At 36.4% G+C, this 26,580-nt stretch overlaps 1 protein-coding gene across 12 annotated transcripts in view; it reads left to right on the top strand.

Moving 5' to 3' along the window:
• PTPRM (protein tyrosine phosphatase receptor type M) overlaps positions 1-26,580 on the top strand; it is a 464,510-nt gene that overhangs the window by 278,009 nt on the left and 159,921 nt on the right. For 8 of the 12 annotated variants that reach the window (XM_061356320.1, XM_061356317.1, XM_061356324.1 and 5 more), the window contains 3 exons: positions 4,940-5,213; positions 6,355-6,391; positions 11,421-11,495. In XM_061356320.1, the coding sequence (XP_061212304.1) occupies positions 4,940-5,213; positions 6,355-6,391; positions 11,421-11,495 (386 nt within the window). The remainder of the gene's footprint in view (positions 1-4,939; positions 5,214-6,354; positions 6,392-11,420; positions 11,496-26,580) is intronic. The other 4 variants (XM_061356322.1, XM_061356327.1, XM_061356326.1 and 1 more) reach the window with 1 other exon arrangement.

The following is a 26,580-nucleotide window of genomic DNA, read 5'->3' as shown; positions in this document are numbered from 1 at the left end:
CTTCATAGTGTTACCATAACAGTCAGCAAAGTTATCCCAAGAGTTTACACAGCTGATCAGGACACTGTTAGTGCAGTTTAACAACTTTGCAGGCTTTGTTCAGATTAATTTTTCAAGGATAATTAAAAAAATCAGATATTGAAGAGGTTTCAGTTTTGAACAGTTGAAGCAGGCTAGAGGGAGTAAGAAACTTTCCTATTCTCATTTCACAGCAGGAGAACTGTGGCACAAAATAATTGACTTGCCTAGAATCCCTCACAACAGTTGTGTTAAGATTAGTAAATAAATTCAGATAATCTTAGTCTAGATTCAGGTCCTTAGCCCATCTTTCCTTTGCAAAATAATTTAAAAAAATTCTTTATGGCTTCCATTAAGTGAAGCATCAAGACTGTTAAAGAGAGAAACATAAAACTGACATTTCAATAATGAAGCAATCAAGCTTGTTTTGCCTTTGTTTTTGATTTAAAATTGCTTTTGGTGGAGGTATAATTATAAATTCTTAAGTCTCATGTAATAAATGCCTAGATCATTCATGTTAAGGACTTCTGAATTAGGAATCTGAGAGTCCATGCTGGTATCCAATAGGCCCTTCTTGAAAAATTATTTTATCACTTTGAATAAGACTGATTAATTAAAATTTGATTTACTGTGATCCAGTAATATGGACTAGTGTCTTGATTCAGCTGGTTACTAAAGCTCATCAGTTCATGTACTTAAGAATAGATATACACTTAAGTCTTTAGAATTGTTTGAACTGTCTGGTTCATTTGCAAAATATTCTTAGCATCTTTGATTACTGTGTCAGCATGTTTTCTTTCTTCTTTCATGTCTGTTGTTCCACTCTGAAAAACAATTGGTATATTTAGCAGACATTGGCTGGCTATTTTAATTTAAGCAATCCAATTTAAGTAAATATCTGAGAAGGCTGGTATGTCTAATTTCTAATGAAAATTACAGTCATTTTCAGATCTGTATCTCTGCACAATCGTTTAAATTTGGAATTGGTTTGGAATTGTTAAAAATTAACTTTAAAATTACATAATTTTTTTCCCAGGCATCATTTTACTCCCCAAATTTGAAATATTTGGGTTAAAAGTAATTCCCATGTGTTCCTTTCTTGATGCAAAGTAAGTTTCAGTCTACATAAAAGTTGATTTTGTGTTCAATTTTCAGGGCATTGGAATTCTACAGGAGAGCTGTGTAACATGAATTAAACTTAAATTACATTTCTTTCCTTCAGAAAGATCAATCTAAGTTCTACCAATAACCAATAACGCTTCTGGCACCTTTCAGTGTAGTGTAGCTTTTATTGTTTGGTTTACAGGTGGGAGGAATTTATTCTCTGAAATGTAGAGGTGTGGAAAAGGAATAATACAACCTCAAGCAAGCAGAAAATCCTAAGAAGAGTAATATTATCCTGGTGCAGTGCTAGCTCAATTCACTAAGCCTGAACTCTTTTCAGAGTAGACAATTCAGCTGTTACGTATTAAAGAAAGCAAATTTAATAGTAAGAATTAGAGGAAGCTTTTGGATTATAACTGTAATAGGGGTAATTTTGTAAGATTCATTAGGAAGATCATCTCATTTGTACAAATATAAAACGTATCACATATAAAGTTCTGTCAGGTTTCCATTGACCCAGGTACTTACAATGTGTTAATTTACATCAGAGAAACAGCAGTGTGTAGAAATTGGGCAGCAGGTAGGATTTAGTTATTTTTCATTAGCACTTGGACTTTGATAGAGGGGAACAGAAAAGAGCTGCTTGACCTTTCAGGGCTTAAATTATTAAAGAGCAAATAGATTTGAGGTCTAGATGCTTGCAAATCTAATTTGGCTTGTGGAGTAAGGATGAAAAGACATTTTGAGTTTGAAATTGCTCCAGTCAACTTAGTTCTTTCTTTAATGTATCTGAAGATTAATAGATGGTAGGCATTTAAAATGCAATATACAAGGAGTAGTGCATGTAGTATAACTAACATGAATTTCCCAGGGGAAAAGTAGCATTTTAATGTTTCTAAAGTATCTACAATCTTTACCTTTAATCACTGAGTGAAAAATTAAAAGAATCCTCATTTCAGCCCATAGTGAAATACATTGTCTGTTCTGAGGTCCCTCGTATATTCGGTTCTGCTGCAAAAAAATGATAACAGGACTCTCCTGAAGGTGACAGCCAAACAATGTAGTTCACTATCCATCATACTTTGGTGAAACTGAGGGTTTTTTCTGTTTGTTGTGCTACTAGCAAGTGTATCCAGCTTCATTACCTTTCAAGATGTTAACACTGCACCCTACTTTTTTTCCAATATTCCCTTTAAATTTGCAAATGGTATTTATTGTAGTTTCACTGTAAATTAGCTGTTGGAGGAGGCAACACACTGTCCTCAAAGTAGCTCAGAATCCCAGTTCTAAGCAACTGTGTACTGGGCTAGAAAATTAACTGCTGAAATTGTGTCAAACATTGATTTGGAAGAGCAAAAAATAAGATTTTAATGTAGTTATTTCAGGGCTAGATTTTACAGATCAGTTCTCACAGGATCAAAGAAAGGTTGCCATATATTGACCTTCATTTACTACTCAGCATGGAATTAATCAACTAATAAAGATCTTCCTGCTAGATGAGTAGACTTTGTTTCACAGAGCTGCAAAATGTGCAGACGGTGGCCTTCAGGTGGACCCTAGAGACATTTGTTTGTCTTCCTGACTATACCAAACATAAACATGGTTAAATTTATTCCTGGGGTTCAGCATAGATTAAAACTTCTAAATTTACATAGGCCACTTGTAGATGTCTACATGTGAGCTGAGTATTTAGTTATTAAATACAGTCAAGTGGAGCTTAGAAAGCAATGAGTTGAACCCCAAAATAGACCCTCTCTGGTCAGGTCTTGAAGATCTGTTGCCTGGGCTGAATAGGTCTCCAGTGTCTGTAGTAAGAGTTTATAGATGTATAAACATCTTCATGAAGACACTAAAATTTAAGTATCTTAACTTTAGGCTAAATTGCCACCATGGTGAAAGTCTAAATCAGGCAGAAGAGGTATTAAGCATTCTCAGTGTTAACTTTCTGGGCGTTTTTTGTGAACATGGGAAGTGCAACATCTCCTAGTGGAGATGACAGATCTTAAAAACATAGCGAGCAAGGATCTGTTGCTCATGATCAGTAGGTCTGGTAAAAAAAAACCCAGTAAGATGACCAAGAGAACAGGCATTCTTCTGCCTCTTGCTGATACTCAGCTATGAAGGCTACACAGACTTAGCATCATGCTGTGGTAGAAACACAGAATCATAGAATGGTTGCAGTTGGAAGGGACCTTTTAAGGTAATCAAGGCAAACACACACACCCGCTGTGGGCAGAGACATCTTTCACTAGACCAGGTTTCTGAAAGCCCTGTCCAACCTGACTTCGAGCAGTTCCACTGATAGGCCATTATTCAATCTCTCAGCATTATCTAAACATGCAAAGGCAGCTTGAGTCTAGAAGCAGTGTTAGTCTGGCTGTGCACTGAGTCAGTAAGGCTCCAGAGGGTGCAAGAGCTAGAGAGCTGTATGTCAGCACTCAAAGCAGCTTGAGTTTAACAAGAGCCCCAGAAGGTGTAGTTCGCTTGCTGTGAGCCAAATTGGTGACTGCACAAAGTCATCCCTTTTATTTCTAAACCAGATTTGCCTTTGGAAGGGGAATAGCCATAGCTGTGCAGTGATATGACTAAGCCAGTAAGCCCTGTTAGTTCCAGAATGAGACCTGCGGGGGACCGTGCCACACATCCCTGTACTTTGGGCAGAGCCTTCTGCAACATAATTGTGTGCCTACATATGATGGAATGGGAACAGTATGTCTGACGCAGTGGATATTTGAACTTTAAGAAACATACCATATGCAGAGAATGCTGCTTTTTTATGAATTATCAACCTGAAACATCATAAATTGTTATTAGATGTAGATGATGTGCAAAAATGTGGACACATTGACACTTTAACATCAGTTACCTATACTGACTTGCTTTTCAAGATTCCAGGAGACAAATAATGATTAAGAATCACTGGTCCCCAGTGAAGCAATAAACTTGCAAGCCAGTCCTCTTTAGAGACATGGACTTCCCACTTCACAAATTTGAAAGCACTGACTCAGGTTTTACAGCAACTGCAAGGGTATAATGATTACACTGTTTGCATATACAGCAGAAATCACAATTTCTTTGTTCTTGCTTGAATGTCCATAACACCTTTACAATGAAGAAGGATGGACTGCTCCCTTTAGGTCCCAGTCTAGCAAAGAATGGAAGTGGAAACTGCTTTGCAGAATGCAGAAACACTTAAAAATATGGTTATCTTTCAGATGTGTAAAAGTTTTTGCTGAGTGAAAATAACTTCCATCAAAGTGTTTTATTCTTGCTCAGCGACAATCAGTATGCCACTGAAATTTAAAAAAACTGTACTTTTGTGTGCTTTTGTAAGTAATTATAATGTCAACAGTTAAGCAAATACTATTCCCTGTCTCTCTGTAATTTATTCATTTTTGTCTTACTAGTAACTCAATTTTCTTTAAACAAGATAAACAGGTTAAAGAATGGAATCTACAGCCTTATACTTACTTCTGTGAACAAAACAATACATAATTCACATTTTAGCACTAATCCAGGAAGCTTTTTCTGTGCAATAGTTAGGATAAGAAAGTGTTTTGTGCATTTGCTGGAATGAAAAACTGTGGTGTGTGTGGCTAGATTTGTTTTTCCAAAACAAACTTAATTTATTTGAAAGCATGAATCTATTCCACAAATTTGTGAATATCAAAATGACATTTTCTTCCTGTGTCCTTTGCTTTTAACCGTTCTTTTTTTTCATAAATACTGGCATGCTAATATGGTTTGAGAATGAGTCCACTGCCCAAGTCTTAAAATAACCTGTGTGTTTCTTTTTTGTTCCTTTATACACTCTTAGTGTCTATCAAATAGTTGTTGAAGAAGAACGCCCACGGAGGACCAAAAAGACAACTGAAATCCTGAAGTGCTACCCAGTGCCCATTCATTTCCAGAATGCCTCACTTTTGAATTCCCAGTACTACTTTGCTGCAGAGTTTCCAGCCAATGGTTTACAAGCTGCTCAGCCTTTTACTATTGGTGATAACAAAACCTACAGTGGTTTCTGGAACACCCCTCTTCTTCCTCATAAAAGCTACAGCATCTATTTTCAAGCTGCTAGCAGAGCCAATGGGGTAAGTCATATGACAGGTGTGGTTATCTACACAGTGTGTAAAAAGATGACTGGCATGAACTACTAAAACACCTTTTTTAGTTGCTAATGAGAAAATTAAGTAACCATGAAATTTAGCACACTGATTTTTAAAAAAATAACATTTTTCCTAGCGCAATATTGCTTAATGATTAAAGGTTACAGGAAGGAGGAGGGAAAACAGCACATTTTGTCAATAGTGAATAAGCAAAGTAGTGCACTACCATTCTGTCTTAGTATTTAAAAGCTGTCCAATGAGTGTGTTTGGTTGTTTTTCTTTCTTTTTCTCCTTTGTTCTATTGCTTTGAAGAGAAGAATGTTGTGGTGTCCTTTGTGAAATTTAAGCCAGACTTGATTGTAAATTTTAGCACATCTATCTTGACGCATCCTGTCCTATTACCTTAGTTTGTAACATCTTGAACACCCATTTTCTCATTTGGTTCCCTGACTGAATTAGAAACCTATTTTTTTTGCCCCTTTCTTCAGACAGTAAAAGAAAATAAGTAGATGGGATTGAAATGAAAAGTGTGTAAAAAGGGCTTTGCAGATCATGTTTCATCGAACTAATTCTTCCTAGAATTGTTTTTCATTTCCTGGACAGACCTACTCAGAGCCTTTCAATTCTTGATAAGCTTTGGCTGTCTGTGTTGACAGCCTGGAAATGTTTTCTGCCAGAAACTGTAATGGTCTCTCTTTCACAGGGTACTGACAGTGCAGAAATGTGAAACACCATTGATTATTTTTCTTTCTAAAATTGTCTAGCATGATGCCTTAAACTGTACTATCTGTAAGAAAAAGAAAGATCTCCCAAGGTCATTGTGTTGCTAAAGTAAAAAAGCTGAAGTCTTGCTTGTGCTCTTGTGAATATCTTTCACATATTCGACTATACAGGTTTCATTCTTACAGGATTCTTAAGTGAAATGTTTACGTACCATACCCAGGCAGTGTATGTACATAGCATGAAAGCGCATTGAAGTTGCTTAAAAAGCAGTTACATATGTAATGAGGCACATTAAATAAACAGTCTTCTGACATTCTATCAGTACTTTTAAGAATAGAATCATGGATTACTTTCTTTTCTTAGAAATACATGATGTGACCTTTTTCCTCTTTATTTGACACAGGAAACCAAAATCGACTGTGTGAGGGTAGCCACAAAAGGTATGTTCATATTATGTCACATATTTTGTACTTCAGCTTGCTGACCTTCCCTTCACACCATCTTTGCAAACTTCCAGAAGTGTTTTATTTCATAAAAGGCATCACTGAAACCATTACAGAATTTGAAGTGATTAATTTGCATCTCTTGTTGAGATTTAGGAAGTTAGTTTGTTTGTTTGTTTGTTTGTTTTTAATAATTAACTTATTACTCACTTTTAGTTTTCTACTTGAACACAAGGTTTTTAAAATATATCCTGTGGGTTTTTATATGATCTCACAATAAATATTTTAGACTTTCCTATATATAATAGAGTTGTAAAATTGCAAATTTGAGAGTTCATACTAGCTGCTTATACATCTATACTGAAAAATTACCCCTTACTCATAAGCAATTATCTTAATTGCTTTATAAAAGAAAAGTGAAGAAATCATGTTCTTCATTTTCATGGTGCAGATCAGCTCCATTTATCGAACTGTCAGCACAAGATACTACCATTTGTGAGACAAGTTTGTGGAATTAAGACAGTGCTAAATGTAGGTTTGATCAGCAAACAGGGAAAGATAAATGTGCTGCTGATATATTGAACTTTGGAGGCTACGATCTGTCAGTCATTACCTTTGCAGTGTCACTTTTGTAGTACATCTAGCTGGTAGCAACTACAAAGCCTGAGAAAGAAGTGATGGGGTAGTATGATTATATGATTATTTGGAGTTTGTAATAGAGGAAAAGGGAAGAAAGTTCTGCTGTGAATAGGAACAGGTACTACCACCCTGCAGTTTGGGTGCCTGGTAAGAATAGGAAGCAAAAACTACTTCACCGCTGTACCACTGTTCCTTGTGGGAGATCATGCATGTCTCATAGTGACTATCCCTAATGTAACTGATGCCAGCACAATTTTGTTTATGTGTAGACTTCACAGTTCCGCCACCATCGCTAAATCTAAATCAGATGGATGAGAATCTCATTGCTTAACAGAAATCTTAGCATACAGTTGCCTCTGTTGAAAGGCTGGATCCTCCCTAATGTGACAAATTATTTTTTTTATGGCTGTTTGAAGTGGTTCCTGGTTTGTTAGTTTTTCCAAGCCAAAGGAAGTATTTTTACTTCTAATTTAACTAACTGACTGCTTATTAAGCATAGAAATCTTTTCAAATATCCAAACTAAAACCCAATAAAATATAGATGAGAGACTAATTACAGATTCAAGTGGAATCCTTTGTTTGTTTCCAGTAGATCCAGTGGTACTGTGAGTGGGACACATTACCTCAGAAGTCATAGTAGATGATTAGATGAATGGGTTTTAACTTAAGTATTGCATTCCTAATCACTAATAGATGTTCAACTATTTCAGTTACACGACTGACTGAAAACCTTAACTATCTCATTTGAGAAGCAAGGGTAACTTTATGGATTGGAATAGCTCCCATAGCAACAAGCTACTTTGAGCTCACCCATTTGGCAATAGATGTGTGAGAAATGCAGCTTTTATTTTAAACAAATCTCCATACATTTCTGCTTTGGAAGCGTGTTTCAGAATACTTTGTAATACCTTTATGAAGCCTGTAAAATTATATGAGGGGTTGTTTTGAGGACTTGGAAACCAGAGATGTCCTATATGACATTTATAGTCCCCCCTTGCAAAACTTTCTTGGGGGGCTTCTGTAAAGCACTGTATGCCTGTATTATAATTTAAACTATATTAATATTTAAAAATAAAATGGTGGCCATGACATATCGCAATATGATATTATCATAGCTGTCTGTACAGATTTTTTTTCCTTTAGACAACAGATACTTGAGAGAAAGGTAGAGTTCCATGCCCCTTTTGGACTTCCCACGTACAGACTAGAAAAAATAGCAAAACTGCTGAATGTCTGTAGGTCAGAAGTCACCACACCTACAATGGTGACCTCTGTAGGTGTGAGAGAATTGTTCTCTCTTGTTCACTCTCCCTCTTTTGTAGACACCCCCCCAAACAGCTTAGTAACAATATTCAATGAGGTGTCCATCTATTTATTACAGTGCTTCTTACAAATAAGGTTGTGAACGCTCTCCAGTGCAACATGTAGTTTTCATATACTAATAACATTACTGAAATTTTTGTATTCTGGGCATCTGTCATCTTTAAAAGTTGAAGTTTGGTGGGTTTTAAAGCTAAAAGGGAGTGCTTTAGGCCATTCATATATAAAATTGGTGCAATCATTTTTTAAAATTAAGGTCTGATCCCAAAAATAACTGCAGCCTTGCGTAGGCCACTGGAGTTAGCAGATGTACTCTAGAATTTAATATGGATGTGGGAAATTTAGGTTCTAATCAAGTCAGCTATGTACCTAATTTTGAGCTCAAAGGGTAATCTCATAATAATTGCAACTATTCTGTCTTAAAGTAGAAATACATATATTTTACTGGATAAAAGGCCTGTGCCATAAGGTGTACCCTATAAAACAGAACATGACAATGCAGCCAACTGCTTGTTTCTCAAAAGCTTCTGCAATTCCGTTTCTGTGGAATTCAAGGATTGCACCAAGGAATTCTGCCAAAGTATCAGCAACCCTTCATGGGATCCAGGTGACCCAAGGCAACCTTCAGACTGCTCAGCTGAGCCAGCTGAGCTTAGTTGTCTGTATTAATGATGTGTGGTTAGCCTGTTTGCAGTCTGTTCTCAGAACCAGTATGGGAGTTCAGAACCTGATATGAGTGTGGCTGTATCATTTGCTAGCTCTTTTCTTTAATTATCCCAGCTCCAGTTTATCTACAAGTTGTTGGTGCCCTTGAGAGCTTATGAAGGTCATAGAGATTCTGTTTTATTACCACGTTTTGCAGTGTCCATTCAGTGGCTTTTCTATATTTTTGTTAAACTAAAAATAAATGAGTAAGTGTAATATAAAGATACAGAGTGTTCTTGCCCTGGTTCCGGCAGAATCCTTGAATATGTACTTCACTTTTCACTCCAGTTGATGCCAACAGGAATAACGCATGTGATTACTGTTAAGTATGTGCTCAGCTGGCACAAAATAAACTGTGTTGTTGGACCAGAGCCAAAGTGTCCCAGATAGCATGTTACTGTATTGACAGGCTTTGTGTTAGAATAGTACATGCTAACTCTACTGAGTCAAATGCATGTGTAGCTGGATAATAGATAATACATTTTCATTCCATCAAGTATGTAACATTTTGTGAAATGCTCTTGGTTAGTGACCATTACAATTTTACAAATGAAACCTCTGTTAAATGTGTTCTTCTAGAGATCATATAAAAATCCTAATTGCAATGATTGTAGTGTAATTTAGGATCAGAATATTGGGGTTTGTAGAGCTGAAAGTTCTCTTCTTGCTTCTGCTGAAGTCAGAGGGAACCTTTGCCACTAAGGTTGCTAGGGGAAGGATCAGACAGCATATTCCTGTGCTGTGGAATCTTCTGATCTTAGTTGTCTATGGAGAAAGGCTTCTAGGACCTCTATGACTATTTGGTGTATATATGTGGAAACTGCAGGGTTTCCATTCCCATTATATTTTATAAGATAATTAAACAAACAAACAAACAAGAATCAGGACGATATTTTTTGTACCAGTGGTAATAAAGGTTGTATTTTGCTTGAAATATGGCTTTCATATACCTACTCTTTCTTCAAGCTAAATGACTGTAAAATCTCAGCAGACAAAGTTGAAAACATTCCAAAACTGCTCCAAGTCTATTCCTATTAACTTTGTGGTGTTTTGTGATATGTATTAAGGGTATATTTCCTGATGTGGTTTACAACACTGTCTGGATAGAAACATCTTGGTTACCTCCAAGGAATCCAGTTCTCGAGGGAGACATCATTGTTCTAATTTTGCAATATTGGAAGGCTTTTATTAATTATTAGAGAGGAAAGGATATTATAATATTTTAAATTCAATAGCAACAGTACTCTAGCAGCTATTATCAACACTGCATTTCAGTGTTGCAGAGGGATATTTCAAAATATTATGCAGCAGCAGTTTTGCGTTTAATTGTCTGCAGATGGTGGATGATCTATTTTCCTCACTCATTGCCACATTTCTAATAGCACCCAGGCTGTTCTATGTAAATGAGCGATCTTTCATATAATTTTGTCCTTAATTTTCCAATATTTTTTCTTTGCATCATTCTCCAGCTGCATCATGTTGGACCTGACCTTTTAATTTTTTTTATATTCCTTAATATATATGTATCATAGTGTGCTTAACCATAGAGGCAATCATAGAACTGCTGGCAAACAAGGGAATACAAGAATTTATTAATGTCAGCCATGGTAAGAGTAATCTATACTAGTTAATGATTGTTACAGCTCTGACACAAAAGTCTGACTACTTCAGGCACACAAACAATTCAGGTTTTTCGGCTGTTTTCTTGTCTCAGTTGGCAAAACATGAACTTGAAACTCAGACCCTGAAGAGTTACATACATACCTAGCTAAAAACGTGCCAACTCGCAGTGGTTATTCTCTGTATGCTGAAGGTTAAGTATACATGCAGCGTGTGCATTTTCAAAACAAAGACCCAAGTGGATACAAGAAAAATGAATGTTACCTAGCTCAAAAATGCATGAAAATTACCTTTAAAAATAATTCTAGAAAAAATGTACTATTACGAACTGGAAAACGAAGTGAAGCTAGTTCAGATTACTTGGAAAACTTAATACTTAAAGTAAGATGAATAAGCAGTTAGCTTTCATTTAGAAAGACCAGTGCTGTGACTAGCAGAGCCAAAGAGTCTTCAGTTCCTTAAATGCATTGTATGTAAGTAATGTGCCTTAGTCCTCTTCCTGAATGAAAGTCACATATGAAAGCTTATTAATTTTCAGAAAGTCACATATGAAAGCTTATTAATTTGCAGAATAACCAAACTAACAACTGAACATAAAAAAGAACTTGTGGGAGTTTTTTTGGTTTCTCTGTAAGAAGTTCAGACAACAAACTATTGACCAAGATTCTTTTTGCTGGCCTAGCTTCAGTCTGGCTTTTTTTTCCCTCATGCATGCTGACCTGGAAATCTTCCTTTGCCTTAGCTGCGATAATCGTGACTCAGCTTACAACACCATACATTCGCATCGCCCCTGCTGCAGGCGACGACCAACTAACAGGTCAGATGTTCAAGTATAGACAAGTCATCATGCCCATTTTGTCTCATTTTCTCTGGCTCCTTTTCCCTGACAGTTTCTTCATTCTCTGCTCATGAATAGTTTCCTATGTTAAAAGTCTCTTTTTGTTTTTACATTTTTCTTCAGCTCCATTAAGTTAAGTGGTGTGGTTGGCACCAAAACTTACACACGCATCCCTCTATCTCCAACTCCGCTGCATGTGCCCATTGTGTGTGTGATCTGTGGAATGTTCCTTCAAGCCTGATGTTGTAAAGCAAACTAGACTTGCTCCATCCATAAATTAAATGACAGTTTAAATATAGATATATATCTATGCACCTGTTTATTTTTTTTCTCTTTTAATAGATCCAGACACTAGAATTTCTAAATCATTTAGGCTCAAGATTTGTATGTGTAAGTTAGGACAAAGATCTTGCATTAATGGGTTGGATTTTTTTACTACAGAATGTTGGGAAGATCATATTTTCTGGCAACATTTCAATATGCAGAAAATCAAAATAAAGAAATAAAATTAATTCACTTTTAATTATGTCATACATGAGTTCTGGGACTAAAAATAACCTAGCAGGTCACATATGTGAATGAATGAGACTGTAAGGTTTTCAAATCTAATTGTCAACATAAAATCAGTATGCAAGATAGTTATTAGTCTGTGTGTGGCTTGAAGGCTGGTTCAGAATGTATCAGTGAATCTTTATGAACTTGGGGAAAGTACTCATTTAGTCAGAAAATACTCACATGAATAAAGGTTTTAAGAGATTTAGAAATCTTTATTTCCAAACATAAAGAGCATTAAATCTCTAGAATCTAAGGTGAGTTTGATGGAATATGTAACAAAAGAAGTTAAAACCTAGTTCATCAGTATTTAGCATATGATAAAATTTTTGCCTTTTATCAGGAATACTGGCATAGTTATTTGGGAAGCATGTAAATGTTGCTATCAGCATGTCTAAGGGTCAAAGAGGAGTTCAGATGCTCAGAATCTGGATACTGGCATAGTCAATAAGAAACAGTTAAATGATTCAGTCTGTGATAACAGGATTTGTGACACATCTGTTACAGCTTTAATACTGGGCTATGTGTTATAATAACAAAGCTGAGTGATCCATAATGGCCAAGTTGCCATGTCAATCAAGACAGAATTGTTGTATGTGTATTTGTGTTATGTAGTAACATATGAACTAACCAAAACAACATATTTAAATGATGCCAGGTTCTTCTTAATGCTCAATCCGCATACATTTTTATAGCTTGATTTTTTTTTTACTTCAGAATACAAATAAATCTTTGAAGAGAGAAGGAACATCTCTTCCATAGCCTCGAACTTCAATGAGTTTTGATTTCTTCATTAAAAGATTCAAATAAGTTTACAGACATAACTAACACAAGATAGCCAGCAAAGTATTTGTTTGCTTTGTCACTAATGGCTCATAACATTGGCACTCTGTGGCTGTCTGTCAGATATGTGACTTTAATTTCCTTTAAATAAATAAATAAATAAATAAATAAATAAATAAATAAATAAATAGATCTGTTCTACCAGAAAATAATTTTATACTGAAAAAGAAACAAATCAAATGATACATGCAAACAGCATTTATGGCTCTCTGTGAAATGTATTTTAAAAGCCTCTGAAATCCTCTCATCATTTTCACAACAACTTTTCATACTTGAAAGACTCTTTCTCAAGCTGCCACAAATGCAATAGGGAATGAAAAAACCTCACCCAGCCCACATGGTTGGTCCCATGACAGCAACAGCAATTTGTGGTTTTTCTACAGAGACATACTTTGTAGGGATACATTAGGCAGGCTTTTCTACCATATCGCAGTACAGCAATGAAGGTATTGGCAGTATCCATGAGGAATCCAAAGATTTTCCTAATGGAGTTTTACAGGATCTGGGCTGGACAGGGGGAAGCATGGCTGCATTCCTAAATACTGTTACCAGTTTTGAAAAATCTTCTTCAGAAAGATCATGAAAATACAGCTCAGCTTTCAAAACAACTCTAATGGCACTCATTTCCTCCACACTTGTCATCAATGCATCCTGGCCTTTATGGGTGCAGTTTATAAACAATGCATAATTAGTTCATCTTTGTTTTTCTTTTCTCCTTCCTTTACATACAAAAACAGTGTGAATTCCCTTTATAGGATTACCTGCTATTTGCCTTAAGTATCTTGACAACCAGTCCTTCAATACTCCTTTGCAGCCTATAGCAAAGGGAACTTTTCCTTGCAGTTGCACTTAAATACCTACAACGTAGTTGTTCTTAAGTTATAGTATAATACAACATGCTGTAAAGGCAACTGTGTGATTTTAATTCTTACAAAACAAAATAGGCAAATTATCACTGATGCACTAACTTAGTAACTAAGGAATTGAAATCTGGGGAATTTTGGGGAATAGTGTTTAGCTTTCAGTGTTAACCTTACAAAAGGTAACTCACTTGAAATTCACACAGTTGATTCTATCTTCAAATATATAGCAAGAATATCCATCTACCATCTGTCAGCCAGGAGAAAAGACTATGTGTACAAGAAGCACAATAGTCCCCACGAGACCATCTCCATGTTTTCATAAACAAATACACTTTAACAGAGTGGTTGAAATCATGTAGCAGGTTAACAAAAAACTTAGCACATGCATAAGTGACTGTATGATCTTGACTTTAAAGTTGAGTAACAAATCCATGTTTTTGAGAAAGCCTGAAAGCAGTTGCAGTTTGCTTCGCTATTTTGTAAGAGACACTTCGTGTATTAGGTTTAAATTGTCCGTATTTGGTATTCACTTGGCCCTCATCTGTTTTGTTCTGTCTGCATTCTGATAAAATAGCATGCTTGGAATTATGATTAGGGTGTTCATTCTTTCAGGAATTTTCTTAATTGTTGAAATATGTCTGAGCTACTTATATTTAAATTAAAGTATTTCCATTTGTGATTTAGTGGAGCAGCCACTACTTTACTGGATATTATTAAGACTGATTTCCATAGAACGCCCTTTTTTACCACCCATTGTTAATTGCACATGCAGCTGGAAGAGAGAGTTCTGTAATGTACACTCTTTGTAGATTAAATTCTTGGTAGAAATCAGATACAGCAAGATATGTCAGAAGTTTTGCAGAATGAATGATATTTAAGAATTGGGAAGAATTCTTTTTAAAAAAAGATGGTGGCAATCTTAAAGCTTAAATTCTTTTTACCTAACATACATTAAGGTCTAGATGAGCAGCATATTTTATAACCATGTTAAATGTGACATAAAATAATCTCAAAGAGTTTCTTCTCCCTTATGAAGTTAGTAACATAATAAAATACACCGTGTATTTAATACAGAGCAAAATTTATTGCTGTAGTCTGGGTCAGGTTCCGTTCTTAGTCGTTCCACTGTAAAAGGGGAAAAAAGCAACTGAAATCATTGATTGATTAAATTGCAACCTCACTGGATTTTCTTTATGTCAAGGGATTTATTCCAGATTAATACTGCATTACTGAAAATACAGTTTGTTTATTAACACAAAAAACAACGAGAATTTGAGAAGGAATGTTTTCCTGTTTACCAAGTTCCTTGTCCTTTACAATGAATTTGAGGTATAGCAACATCGACTGGACAGACATTCACATTCATTTTTCTCCATCCTGAACCATGTAACACTGATTTAGATGTATTCTGACATGCTGAAACTTGAAGTGCTATTTTGTGTAATGGAGAAGTCATGATTTCCTAGTTGAGATTACAGTTCTTTCTGTAGCGACAAAACTATATGCCGATTTGTTTGTCTGCAGGTTGAATACACCATTTTATGAGTTTATTCTTCTCTCGATTCTTCTGTACAGCATTTATATCAGTGGGAGCTGTCAACAGTTATACAGGGGAAAGCAAGCACCTTTGATATTGCACCAGGGTGGTGTAATATCCAAGCCATATTATGATGCTGTTGCATGGCCAAGTGATGAGGAAAGCAGAGTGAGAATGGATCTGACTCTCCAAAGTGAAATTCTAAGCCTGTTTTTTACATGATGATTCTAGAAATTGTTGCACTGGTTGTTCGAGGATTCTAGTCCTCTTGCTCAGCTGGGCAAAATGCAAAGCAAGAGGAAATCTTCCTACTTTGTGCATCACCAGTTGAATGCATTTCAGTGGGCTGGAGTGTCACTCATGATATATTGCCCATTTTTGTTCTTTCATGTGTTATATTTGTCATTTTTGCAGTGACAGTTTCATCTATAAAACAGTATAGTTACAAGAAAATGTTAAGAGGATACAGGAGTGCCATGGGAGCTACTGTTGCCTTTTCTCCTATTTTTTTTTTCCCCTAGTACATTACAGAGTCAAATGTCAGGTTTTCTGTTTTTAAGACAGTGCTGCCAAAGCATCCAGGATTTTGAACTTAAGTACATTTTCCAACCTAAAAAAAACCTGAAGCTAAACAATTAGACAAAGATGACCTAAAAATAATATTGGTAACAATTCACAAATGCTGAAATAACCCATAATATAAATACAAGCCCTTTCCAGCTGTAGACAGTAGAGAACCTGGGCTGATGAGGTCAGCTACCAATTAGGTTCTCTTAGAGATATTAAGTGCTCCAGTTATGTTTTACAATAATAAGGATTCCTACAAGGTTTTCTGAAAATGAAACCGTAGTTTTGAATGTGTTCAAATCATTACAGAAAAGCCAGAGGCAGGACTCCTTCCTTTCAGCTCCTCTTACCCTGAACTGTTTGGGCTGGAGACAGCGGGACCTTTGCAACTCTCCTGAGTAAGTAGGAGACTAGGGAGGATTAAGTGCAGAGGGTCATACCAGCAGTTCTGCTCCAGCCATTGATGCTGACCAAGGGTTGGCCAAGGCTGTATGGGTTCATCACCACCCTGGCAGTATCACCAAAGCCAGTGGTTTTATAGACCTGGGACAGGAATAGCTGGAGAAGATCCCAGGACCTAGAAGAAAGTATCAATCTTTCTCTACCCTTTAGGAAGGACAAGAGGCCTAATTAGGTATGTTTTGCATCGTAGAAACTGTTTGGCTTTTATCCAGAGATGTTTAAAAAGTTGTTGACCACAGAGTTAATAGTCATTGCAGGAGCTGTGTTACATCCCTCAAGTGCATAACTGATGTAAAGACTTGAGTGTTCCAGTCCAGAACTGAGAGAATATAATTCTGAGTTTCAGTGTCAAATACTCCTTTTGTGAAGAAAGTGAAACAAAATATAACTTAGATCACTAATGATGGGTCTTTTTGATTCATCCTAGCTTGAAAAAATAATCTATTTGCACACTAATGTGTAATCTTAATATGAGGATATCTGTGAGATTGTTTGAGTTTGGACTGGGGGAGGGCACTCTTCTTAATCTCATTACAGAGAATGGAAACATAAAACCCAGTCATGAAAACGTCAATATGAGTGAACTGACCAGGATAAATTCTTAACGAACTGAAGGAATCTGCCATCAGTGTAGTACTGATCGGTGTCACATCTAATACAAATTACTTCAGCAGCAGCAATCCACAGAGAAGCAGAAAATGTAGGCAAATTTTAGAGCAGGTCATATAGTGTGCTATTTCATTTTTGTATGAAAGAAAATATGCGTCTGATTTTTAGATTCAAAGCAGAACGTATTTTGCATCTACCACAATGAAAAATTAAGGAGACTAGGGAAGAGAGAGAAATTCAGATATATAATTAGTAACTAAAAAAACCTGTGAATTTCAGTGTTTCCCATCTGTAGTTATGAACTGTATTCATAAAATGCTAAGCAATTAGAATTCTAATTTGAAAGAAAATGTGGGATCAGTTGTGGGTAAAATATCCTGTAGTTCTTAGGAACTGCAAATCTTTTGTTTGTATCACTGGAGAGTTTAACAAATGTGTAATGCAGTATTACATAGATTGTCTCTGTTCATGTATAGGTGAACATTAAAATGTGTTACAGTTAAATAGAGTAGTATGGTGAAGAGGAGAGTAGTACCGTTGGCTTTAGTCAGAAGACACAGAGCATACTACCTTGGGGAAACTGGTGTTTCAGCAATTCCTTGAAATAACTGAAATCTTAATAAATATCTAAGCTGCATTTGTCTGCTTGGAGTAAAAACTCGCTGTTCAAGCTGTGACTGTAGTTACTGATGGGATTTTAACACTCACTTCTCCAGTCATTATACCAAAATGTCCTTTTCTGCAGTAATGGGAATTAGACTGCCAGAGCAAATAATTTTAGAGCTCTAGGAAAAATATTCAAGTGTATGTGTTCATTTTGAAGTCTTTATTTTCTAAACCTTTGAACTTTCATTTCCTTCTCTTAATCTGATTTTCTGTTATTGCTGACCACGAAGAAATTTTTGTGCAAATAGAAAACTTCCATACAAATGAAAGTTGAGTCAGAATTTTGCATAAAAGTGAATGGAAGTTCTGTCTTACATGGTTTCAGGCTGACAAGAGAGGAAGTACAGCAGATTCAAGTTGTTTCATCTTTCGAGTGAACATCAGAAATACAAAGGGAAACAGGAAAAATAGTAAATTGTCACTGGTCAGAAGCAAACAACATATTCATGAAACCTTTTTTAGGCAAAATTATTATATTTTGTACTTTTTAGTATGCTTCAATGGAATTAGCTTCAGGTTATATGTGTGTTCATAATTAAAAGTGATACGAAAAGAACTGATGCGAAAAATGGCTGTTTAAGGCATTCCTAATCAAATAGGGCAAATGGAGATTTTTCTGTAACCCCTAAAACCTACAGGAAACATATGATAAATGAAATGTAGATCAGAGATGACCATTCAGAGGAGGCCTAGTCCATTCTTGTCCCTGTAATAGATTTGGTGCATCTAACATTGCTTTGGTTTGGCTTTTTATTGGCAATACTGTAACTGCTTCTGAAATGTGAACAAAAGAATTGCTACACTGTACTGGCACAGTTAAAATTCTGTGGGATTATTTTTCCTTTCTTATGCTGATTCTCCTTTCCAGGTCTTGTAGCCATCCTTCCTACCCCGAAACAGTGTTGACTCAGGAAATACTTAAAAAAAAACCAGTTTTATGTGGTTTTTTCCTGCTTTCTACGAATTTATCAAAAATACATTTTTTAATTTCTTTGTGCATCATTGTGTGTATAATTCCATTTACCTTTGAGTAGAATGAGCTATGTTATGCTCTTCTCCAAGAAAATACATAGATAGTGAGTAATGATAAGTAAATTCTGAGAGTGACTGTGAAGGATTTATGAAGAACCTGTCATAGGGGATACAATGTAGAGGGAGGCTGGTAGTGGAAATCAGCAGGAATGTCAGCCTCATCTATGAGCCAGTGGCAGCACAGGCCAAAAAAATGCACGGATGTGCAGACCTACCAATGGGATTCCTATATTACATTGTCCTTCTGCCTACACGTCGGCAAAGTAACCAGGTCTTCACTGACTTTCAGTTTGAAACTGTTCATCAGTGTTCCTGTAAATAAGTCCTCAGTGGCAGCAAGTTCAGAAGAAAGTACCTTACTCCACTATTTCCTACCCATAGCTTCAGATTACCCAGTTCCCATACTGGATGTGATCCCTTGCATTCATGGATGGAAAATAAAACAGTTGTGTTTTTCCATGCTAAGAACACTTCAGCCTGAGTAGGTCAGCTCCAGAAACATTACTCTGATCTGAATTCACATCTTCCCTGCCTGATGGAGGCCAACTGAGTACTAGAAAAACACATTTTTCATCTCCTGAAGAGGGCAGAGTCATCTTCAGGCTACAAATCCACACCTTTCCTGTTTGCAGAAGATAGCTGAAATAAACTTTCAGGGATGTCTGATATTTCTTTACACTTTTCCAAATGCTTTCAGTAGTAGATCTGATGTTGAAAGCATGAGAGTCAACCAGAGGTCTCCTTTGGTGACAGGTGAAATTTAAATGTCCTTGGTGAGGGTGATGATAAATTATCCAGTCTTTCTAATGGAGTGGTTAGAAAGTGGTGCTGACTTGCTTAGAAAAATGTATATATGGAGATGATCAGTTGGGCTGACTACTTTCATTTTCTTGGAACTAATTTGTGTCACTCTTCTACCCTGAGTACTGTTGACTTGAGGTTATCTAGAGAACCATAAGTTCAAATGTTCCAGGGCTGAAAGCTCCCCTTGTTGTACATTATACCTTTAGGACTTCTTGTTCACTCAAGTCAGATTTATAGGATGTTGCACTTCTAATGGTTGCAGGTGGTACCTTTTCAACAGAGCATCAGCTAATAGTGAGTCCTACATTTCAAAGTACTGAGACACCTGCAGTTCCAGCTCTTGTTGGTGCCTCTCTCTCAAACCTTCTTATCCCATGTGAGACCTACATATATAAAGCTAATTTGATCCAGGTATGTTCCTGTTGCTCCTTGGTCAACCCTCTTGCTCAGAAATCTGCATCTCATGAAGTCATATTGACTTTTGCCGTGTTTGGTTCATTGGGGAACAGTTTGGTAAAGAAGCCCAGTTTCTTCTTTCCATAGCAGTCAGGAGAGTTTTATCTTTTGTTTCAGTGGCAGGTACTGTCTTTCAAGTATGCTGCCATGATTTTTCCCTTTGTTGACACAGAGGTCTCTGATATGCACCATTGTGTCTGCTTCTTTGGCCACATGGAGCACTTACAAATATGTAAATTGTTTATTTCCAAGAAGGGTATCCAGCATGTCTGTTTATTCTAGACTGGTAGTGGTGTAGCTCTTGAGCCTGCTTTAAACATCCCTTAATGATCTCAGTGCTATTAAACTGCAGGAACTTAAACTTTCTTTCTTCCAGTAAGAAGTGAGGGCTTCCAAAGGATTGGTGCCCATTGGAGAGGAAAATTTTAATGTATTTTAATTATTTAAATCTCCTTGATTAAGAGGAAAGAGAAAAAAAGGAGCTAGCAGGAAGGTTGATGGGTTTGTTGCAAAGGAGAAAATGAGCTGTTTGTCAAGGCTTGCTTGCTTGTTTTCTTGTCTGTCCTTTTTTCAAAAAAACACAGTTGCCAGAAAAATCCAGTCTAAGGAGCCTGGATTAAAATCCTCTTAGAAAATAGATTGTGATGAGACAAAAAGATGTCAAACTGGGAACTTTATTTGGTTTAGGCATGTTTTGTAAAGAATGTTATTATACTTGACAACCAGAAACACAGATGTTTAGCAAAAAGTCTTTTCACTCACATGCACCAACATGAATCATCTACCAGTGAGAGAGTTCGATAGTCAGTTAAATGAGTCATATTCACCAGTGAAGTAGTTCTTTGCATTCCTTTTCATGCAGTTCTTTGTTGCTTATATTTACATTTTGTAAAGAATATAAAAAACAAAATTAATAATTCATAATTATTGTTACACAGTGGAGCCTTATTTTGATAGTCCCTTCTTAGTACACATCTTTCAACAAGGCTAATTTTTTCCTTCATTTAAAGAACACCCAATAAACAATGTACAAAATCAGCATGGGTGTCTTATGGAAGTACAGAAATCTTTTTCAGGCAGGGAAGATCTGTACACAGCAATATGTATTGTACCCGTGATAATAAATTACACAGAAGGTACTTTTCTGCTAAAATGTAAGTGCTATTTGCCATCTTTCCCATACATTCAAGAAACAGATTTAGGAGCACTAACACTTCATAGGAGAGAGAATCGGGATACATTGATTTCAACATTTAAACGGCTCCTGTGCTCAGCAAAACAGAAAGAAAACATAATCCCTACCCCGTGGAAAAGCAGTTTATACATGAGCATTTCCAACAGAATCCAAGAACAGAAAGGGAAAAATACTGTAAAAAGGGAAGTAAAGCAGTCTTACTCTGAGGCATTTACAAAACCAATATATTCGAGGCATGGAGTAGGGAGAGAAAACTGAAAAAAATACTGATCAAAATCACCTTCTGTCACAAATTATATACGCTGCCCAACACCACCTCATAACTTCTACCATATGGACAAAAAGCAGTGCTGTTTTGAAGGAGAACTAGGAACACTGATTTGAAAGCTAACAATGAGGAAGGGGAGGGAGAACTTTCTCCCTAAGTTGGAGTTCTACCAGGAGTAATAAAACAAAGACTTTGTTAGTGGAATACATGCTGGCTAGCAGGTGAGGACTGAGTGTCAGTCACTTACAGTATAAACAGACTAGCCAGCGTGGTAATTCATTTCATCTACAAATCTGTATGTGTTTTGGGTCTTGTCCAGGGCAGCCAGAAATCCTGGCATCTGGAATGAACTCGAAACTCAAATAAAAAGCATGCTGGATTGGATTGGCTTGCCTTTTCATAACACCAGTAGTGCTACTACAGGCTTACTTAAAAATGAGGGTACAGTTTCCTGCAGTCACGGGGAATATGGGAATAGAAATGCTGTGGAAACTTCTGGAGGAAACTGGATATTTTACACTACTGCCCCATTCAGGTGTATTTTGCAGTCTGTGACATAAGATTGTAATTCCTGTTGATCATTTGACATTTATGAGAAGGACCTATCTCTGTGGAGCACCTCTTTTCATATCAGTAGTACAGACATATTTGTGTACCTTCTTTTGTCATACTGCCTTTTATCCCAGCCCTGTACTTTTGGCACTTCTGCTTTTCCCACCTTTATGTTCCTTCCTTCCTTGGAGCAACCTAACAGTCATCATCCATAAAAAATCCTATCATCCATAAAAATTCTGTCCCTCAAATCATTCTTGAAGATCTGTTTCCTCTGTGTTACTAATTGGAAATACTGAGTGATGCCAGCTAGCTAAAGGAGCAGGAAGGGTAGAAGTGTTCATTTATTTGGGCATTGTAAATGCATTTTCTTAGGGATATTTGCCTTTCCCTCCCCCTTGTGATTGCTGTGCTTGCCTATTACAGCCTAGCTCAGGTAGATGGTATGCTTTTAGTGGCAAAGATTGCTCAGCTGTGTGCTTGCACTGTTCTTAGCACAGTGGGCCTCCCAATCTGATTTAGAGTTTCCAGATTCTACTATCATACAAATAATAGAGAGTAATAATTATAATGTCCTTTGTAATTTGTGTTGTCTTTGGAGAGCATGGGCAGAGATTTTAAAGATGAGTTCTCTGATATTTTCAGCCTTTTTACTTGGTGGTAGGGACAATAGTATCCTAGTGATGGGTATTCCAAAGAAGCATCACACCTCTTCCTCCTTTCTGCCTTGTACCATTTTGCATGATTTCTGCCACCTAATTGTGATTAGATGTAGCTGTCACAGGAAATGTGTAGCTGTCACATGGGTATCATGTTTCATTTTTCTACTCACTCTATGAAGTATACTAAAAGTAGGAGCTGAGAGAGTTGAATCACACTGCTGCCAATAAAAAAATCATGGTCTAGTTACTAACACAAGTTAGTTTTGAGTTTGACTGGAGAGAAGGATGATTGGGACTAACTTCATTATTACTTTAAGGCCTTGTAAATTTAGCCATTACATCAGTCACTGGAACACCTGTGAATGAAATACAGTTGTAAAGGCTTAACAGTGACTTCCCAAGCAAGTAACCTTTTAAGCCACAGAAAGGAAGTATAAAAGGTGGCAGATATGAGTGAGACAAATAAATTTCCACTAGTCTAGTTAATCAAAGGAAGGGATTATTTGTTGACTCAACTAAAAGAAATGTCTGGATCTTTTATAGATGACTTTGGATAAAGCAACCTATAGCTAGTTTTTAGTAATAACAAACAGCTTTGATCTTAATCCTTTCTTCAAAAGGATACTAGCTCCTAGATTATTAAACCAGGATTACTTTATTGGTCATTCTTTACTATAAAATGCTCAGTCCTTTCTAAGTGCACTTTTTTAAGGAGTTAATAAACATTGAAAGGCAAGTCCAAACTTTTTTCATTTACAAAGAAAAAAGAAGTTTTGTTCAATTTGGTTGAAGTCCATTTCTTTTAGGGAAGAACATTTTCGTTGGTTTTGAAAAACAAAGTAACAAAAAGAATGATATTTTGCTTAATCAGTGATTAGTCTTAGCTTCCATTTTAATGAGGAATAGTTCAGCTCAAACTTTTCTATCCATAAACTACCTACGGGAGATTACTGTTTATGGAGTTTTGGGGTTGATCAATAATATGGCACTTGTGCCTTCTGAGTGAGAAAGAGAAGGCAAATTTTCCAGCCAAGAAAGTGGCAGAACCCTTTTCTGAAAAGTATTATTCCTATAATACTAATACCAGACCCTTATTCTCTAATGAGAACTAGAAATTCTTCAGAGACAGGACAATTTTTACCTGGTCTTCTAACCCTTGGTACAGAAATACAAATTTCATTGCATGAAGTAATTTAAGAATTCACAGTATGGCAGACACTAAATATTAGCGACTAGAATATAATTCAATTCTCAATCTGAAGAGAACATAAGATGCCAAGAAGTGGCTGAGTAATCACTAAACTTCAGAAAAGGAGATTCTAATATTAAGAAAAAGGTAATAGATTAGGTCTGAGAGGTGGAAAAAAGTGAAATAAAATCCTTAGGTGGTTCGTGGATACTACTTAAAAATATTAGCCCTGGATCTTGCGAAGTACTGAACAAAATGGGACCCATGAGAGAAAATCATTAATCAGGCCATCTGAATACCATTTTTTTCAAAGTGAAGGGGAAAAAAAAAAAAAAAAGAAAAAAAGGCAAAAGAAACCCTTCAGATTTAAAAGGCTGCTGTAGGGAAAGCCACAAAGAATGGGCAATAAATAAGAAAGAGGGAAATTTAAGTCACTGAGATTAATTAGAAAAGTAAATAACTAAGGATATGGAGCCAAACAATGTTACTGTCTTCCACTCTGTTCGGTGCAGAAAGACTGTTGAAATACTTCACTGGGTTTTGTGGCACCTTGGGGTTTACCTATAAGTATATCTCTGTTTTTCACTTCTGGCAGGAAGCACTCTAGTTCTCATCAAGTAAGGACTTTTCAAAGTCAGCACCTTAATCCTTTTTAAACTGGCAGGAAGCATTTCCTTGTCCTTTAATTTGCTAAGTAGCAACCTTGAGCTGTCCAGTGCTCACTCCCTTTGTTGACCTATTGTCTTTTTAGAGGTGGACCACAGTGTATGTGTCAGCTTGACATTGACTCTTCTAACTACACTAACCCCGACAGTCTCAGTAAGAAAACAGAAGTGAAGTTATTGTGCAAGGTTTGAACTCAGGTTTCTTGTGTGCAAGGATAGAACCAAAACCCCCCAAAGTAAGTAATTACATCCAGTGTTACAAGGACAGTAGACTTAGCTCAGCTGCTGGCAACAATATGCATTGTTCTAATTAAAACTAGGTGTTTTAATGGAGATACAGAACTCCACTAGTCTTGCAGTTATATATGGTTAAAGGCACTAGGGTGATCAAGGAAATAAAAAATTGCTATGTCAGACACACTTGTTGAAACAATAATAAAGAGAACAAAACACCAGGACTATAATATCATGATACAATAGAATCACAGAATCATGGAATGGTTTGGTTTGGAAGGATCCTTAAAGATAATCACGTTCCAACCCCTGTGCCATAGCCAGGGACACCTTCCACTAGACTAGGTTGCTCAAAGCCCCAGCCAATATGGTCTTGTGCCTTCTGCAGTTAACATTTATGTTAACTATGTAAGTATGTACATATAGATACATATACATACATATATATACAAATATATGTATGTTAATATTGTTACTCCAAATAATAGTGTACAGTTAACATTATTTCTGTAAATAAAGATTACAGTTCACTTAACTGTTTCAGTTGTGTCAGTACAGCAGAGTAAAAGTGAAACCATGGCATCATTTTTGTAGACATTTGAGATATTTTTTTTAAATCTTCCTTGAAGACATACAAACAACACTAAAAACACAGATTGACACTGAAGTTTATCAGTGACAAAACAAATTTTGGAACTACTGCCCTAGCTGCTTCAATCCCCTTCCATGTGGTTCACCTTTCTCTCCATGGTGCCAGTGCAATTGCCTGTGTAGCTATAGGTTAAAAGTGAGTTAAGAAGTAATTATGGTGTGAGAGTCAAATATTACTCTGGACCAAAATCTACCTTTTAGACAGAAACTACAGAAAAGTAAACTGCCAGCTTTTATCATCGCAAATGCACTTCAGAGTTTAATATTATATGCTGTACAGTATGTTTGTTAAATAACATGGAAGAGTGAGTGTTGAAGCAGCAACTCTTGAGCATGATGCTAACTGATGTGGGTTACCAGAACTCAAACTGGACTCTGAAGGATTTCAGCAGAACAAAAAGCAAACTGAATAAAGAGGCAGTTTCAACTCAAATTCTTGATAAATGCTGTGTAGTGTTCAGCAGAAGTAAGTTTGAATTACTTTAAAATTGAATTACTTTTAACTCATACAAGTTTTATAACTGAACACTGCATTGAAGAAAGGGATGCAGTTTTCACTGTGAACAGTGCACCAGTGACCGGTTCAGTGTCCATATGATGTCAAAAGAAAACCAAACAGAATGCAAAGGGGTGTAAGGAAAGGAGTGGAACACAACAATTTTTACAAATCCTGTTGTACAAAACCAGAAGTATGTTAAAGGAATAAACAGTATTCAATACAATTAAGAAAGTTGATCCAGAATTTATAACATTGAAAGGCTGAAGGGATGCTCAAGAAAGGTGAAAGGTGGCAAATTTAGTTCATTTACCCAAATGGATTTTTAAATCCAGTGATACCAAGAAAGTTGCCCCAGTCAGTCAGGGAATGAATGAGATGCTGAATGGAACTAAAAGAGAATTGAGGTAATGCCAGTATTGGGGTTTTTATAACAATTAATGACAGGAGTTTTTAAAAGGCATGTCAAACATCACGTTTCCAGTTTAAGATGATCTGTTACGAGTTAGGCTGAGTCCATCATAGTGGGAAGCTTTGTTCTATTTTTAAATCAGGGTGGCATTACATGTACTTTTCTTAGACAATCTGAGATGATCCCTCACTTCAATAATCAGTAGATAATGCAATATGGTGAGTTCAGAGTCATTATGTTAGGCTCTATATCTCTTCTTGTGTAGGCTGTCTTTGGAGAATTTGCTGTAGTGATGGATTCCCCAGCTTGTCCATGACTCCCAAGAGAGTAATACTTTGTGTCATTGAAG

This window comes from Neopsephotus bourkii, unplaced genomic scaffold (genome assembly GCF_033783945.1).
Source record: "Neopsephotus bourkii isolate Nb327-2 ecotype Australia unplaced genomic scaffold, CSIRO-AGI_Nbou_v1 NB_846, whole genome shotgun sequence".
In the NCBI taxonomy this organism is placed as follows: domain Eukaryota; kingdom Metazoa; phylum Chordata; class Aves; order Psittaciformes; family Psittacidae; genus Neopsephotus; species Neopsephotus bourkii.
Note: the sequence above shows the minus strand (reverse complement) of the source record. Positions and strands in the feature narration are given on the sequence as shown.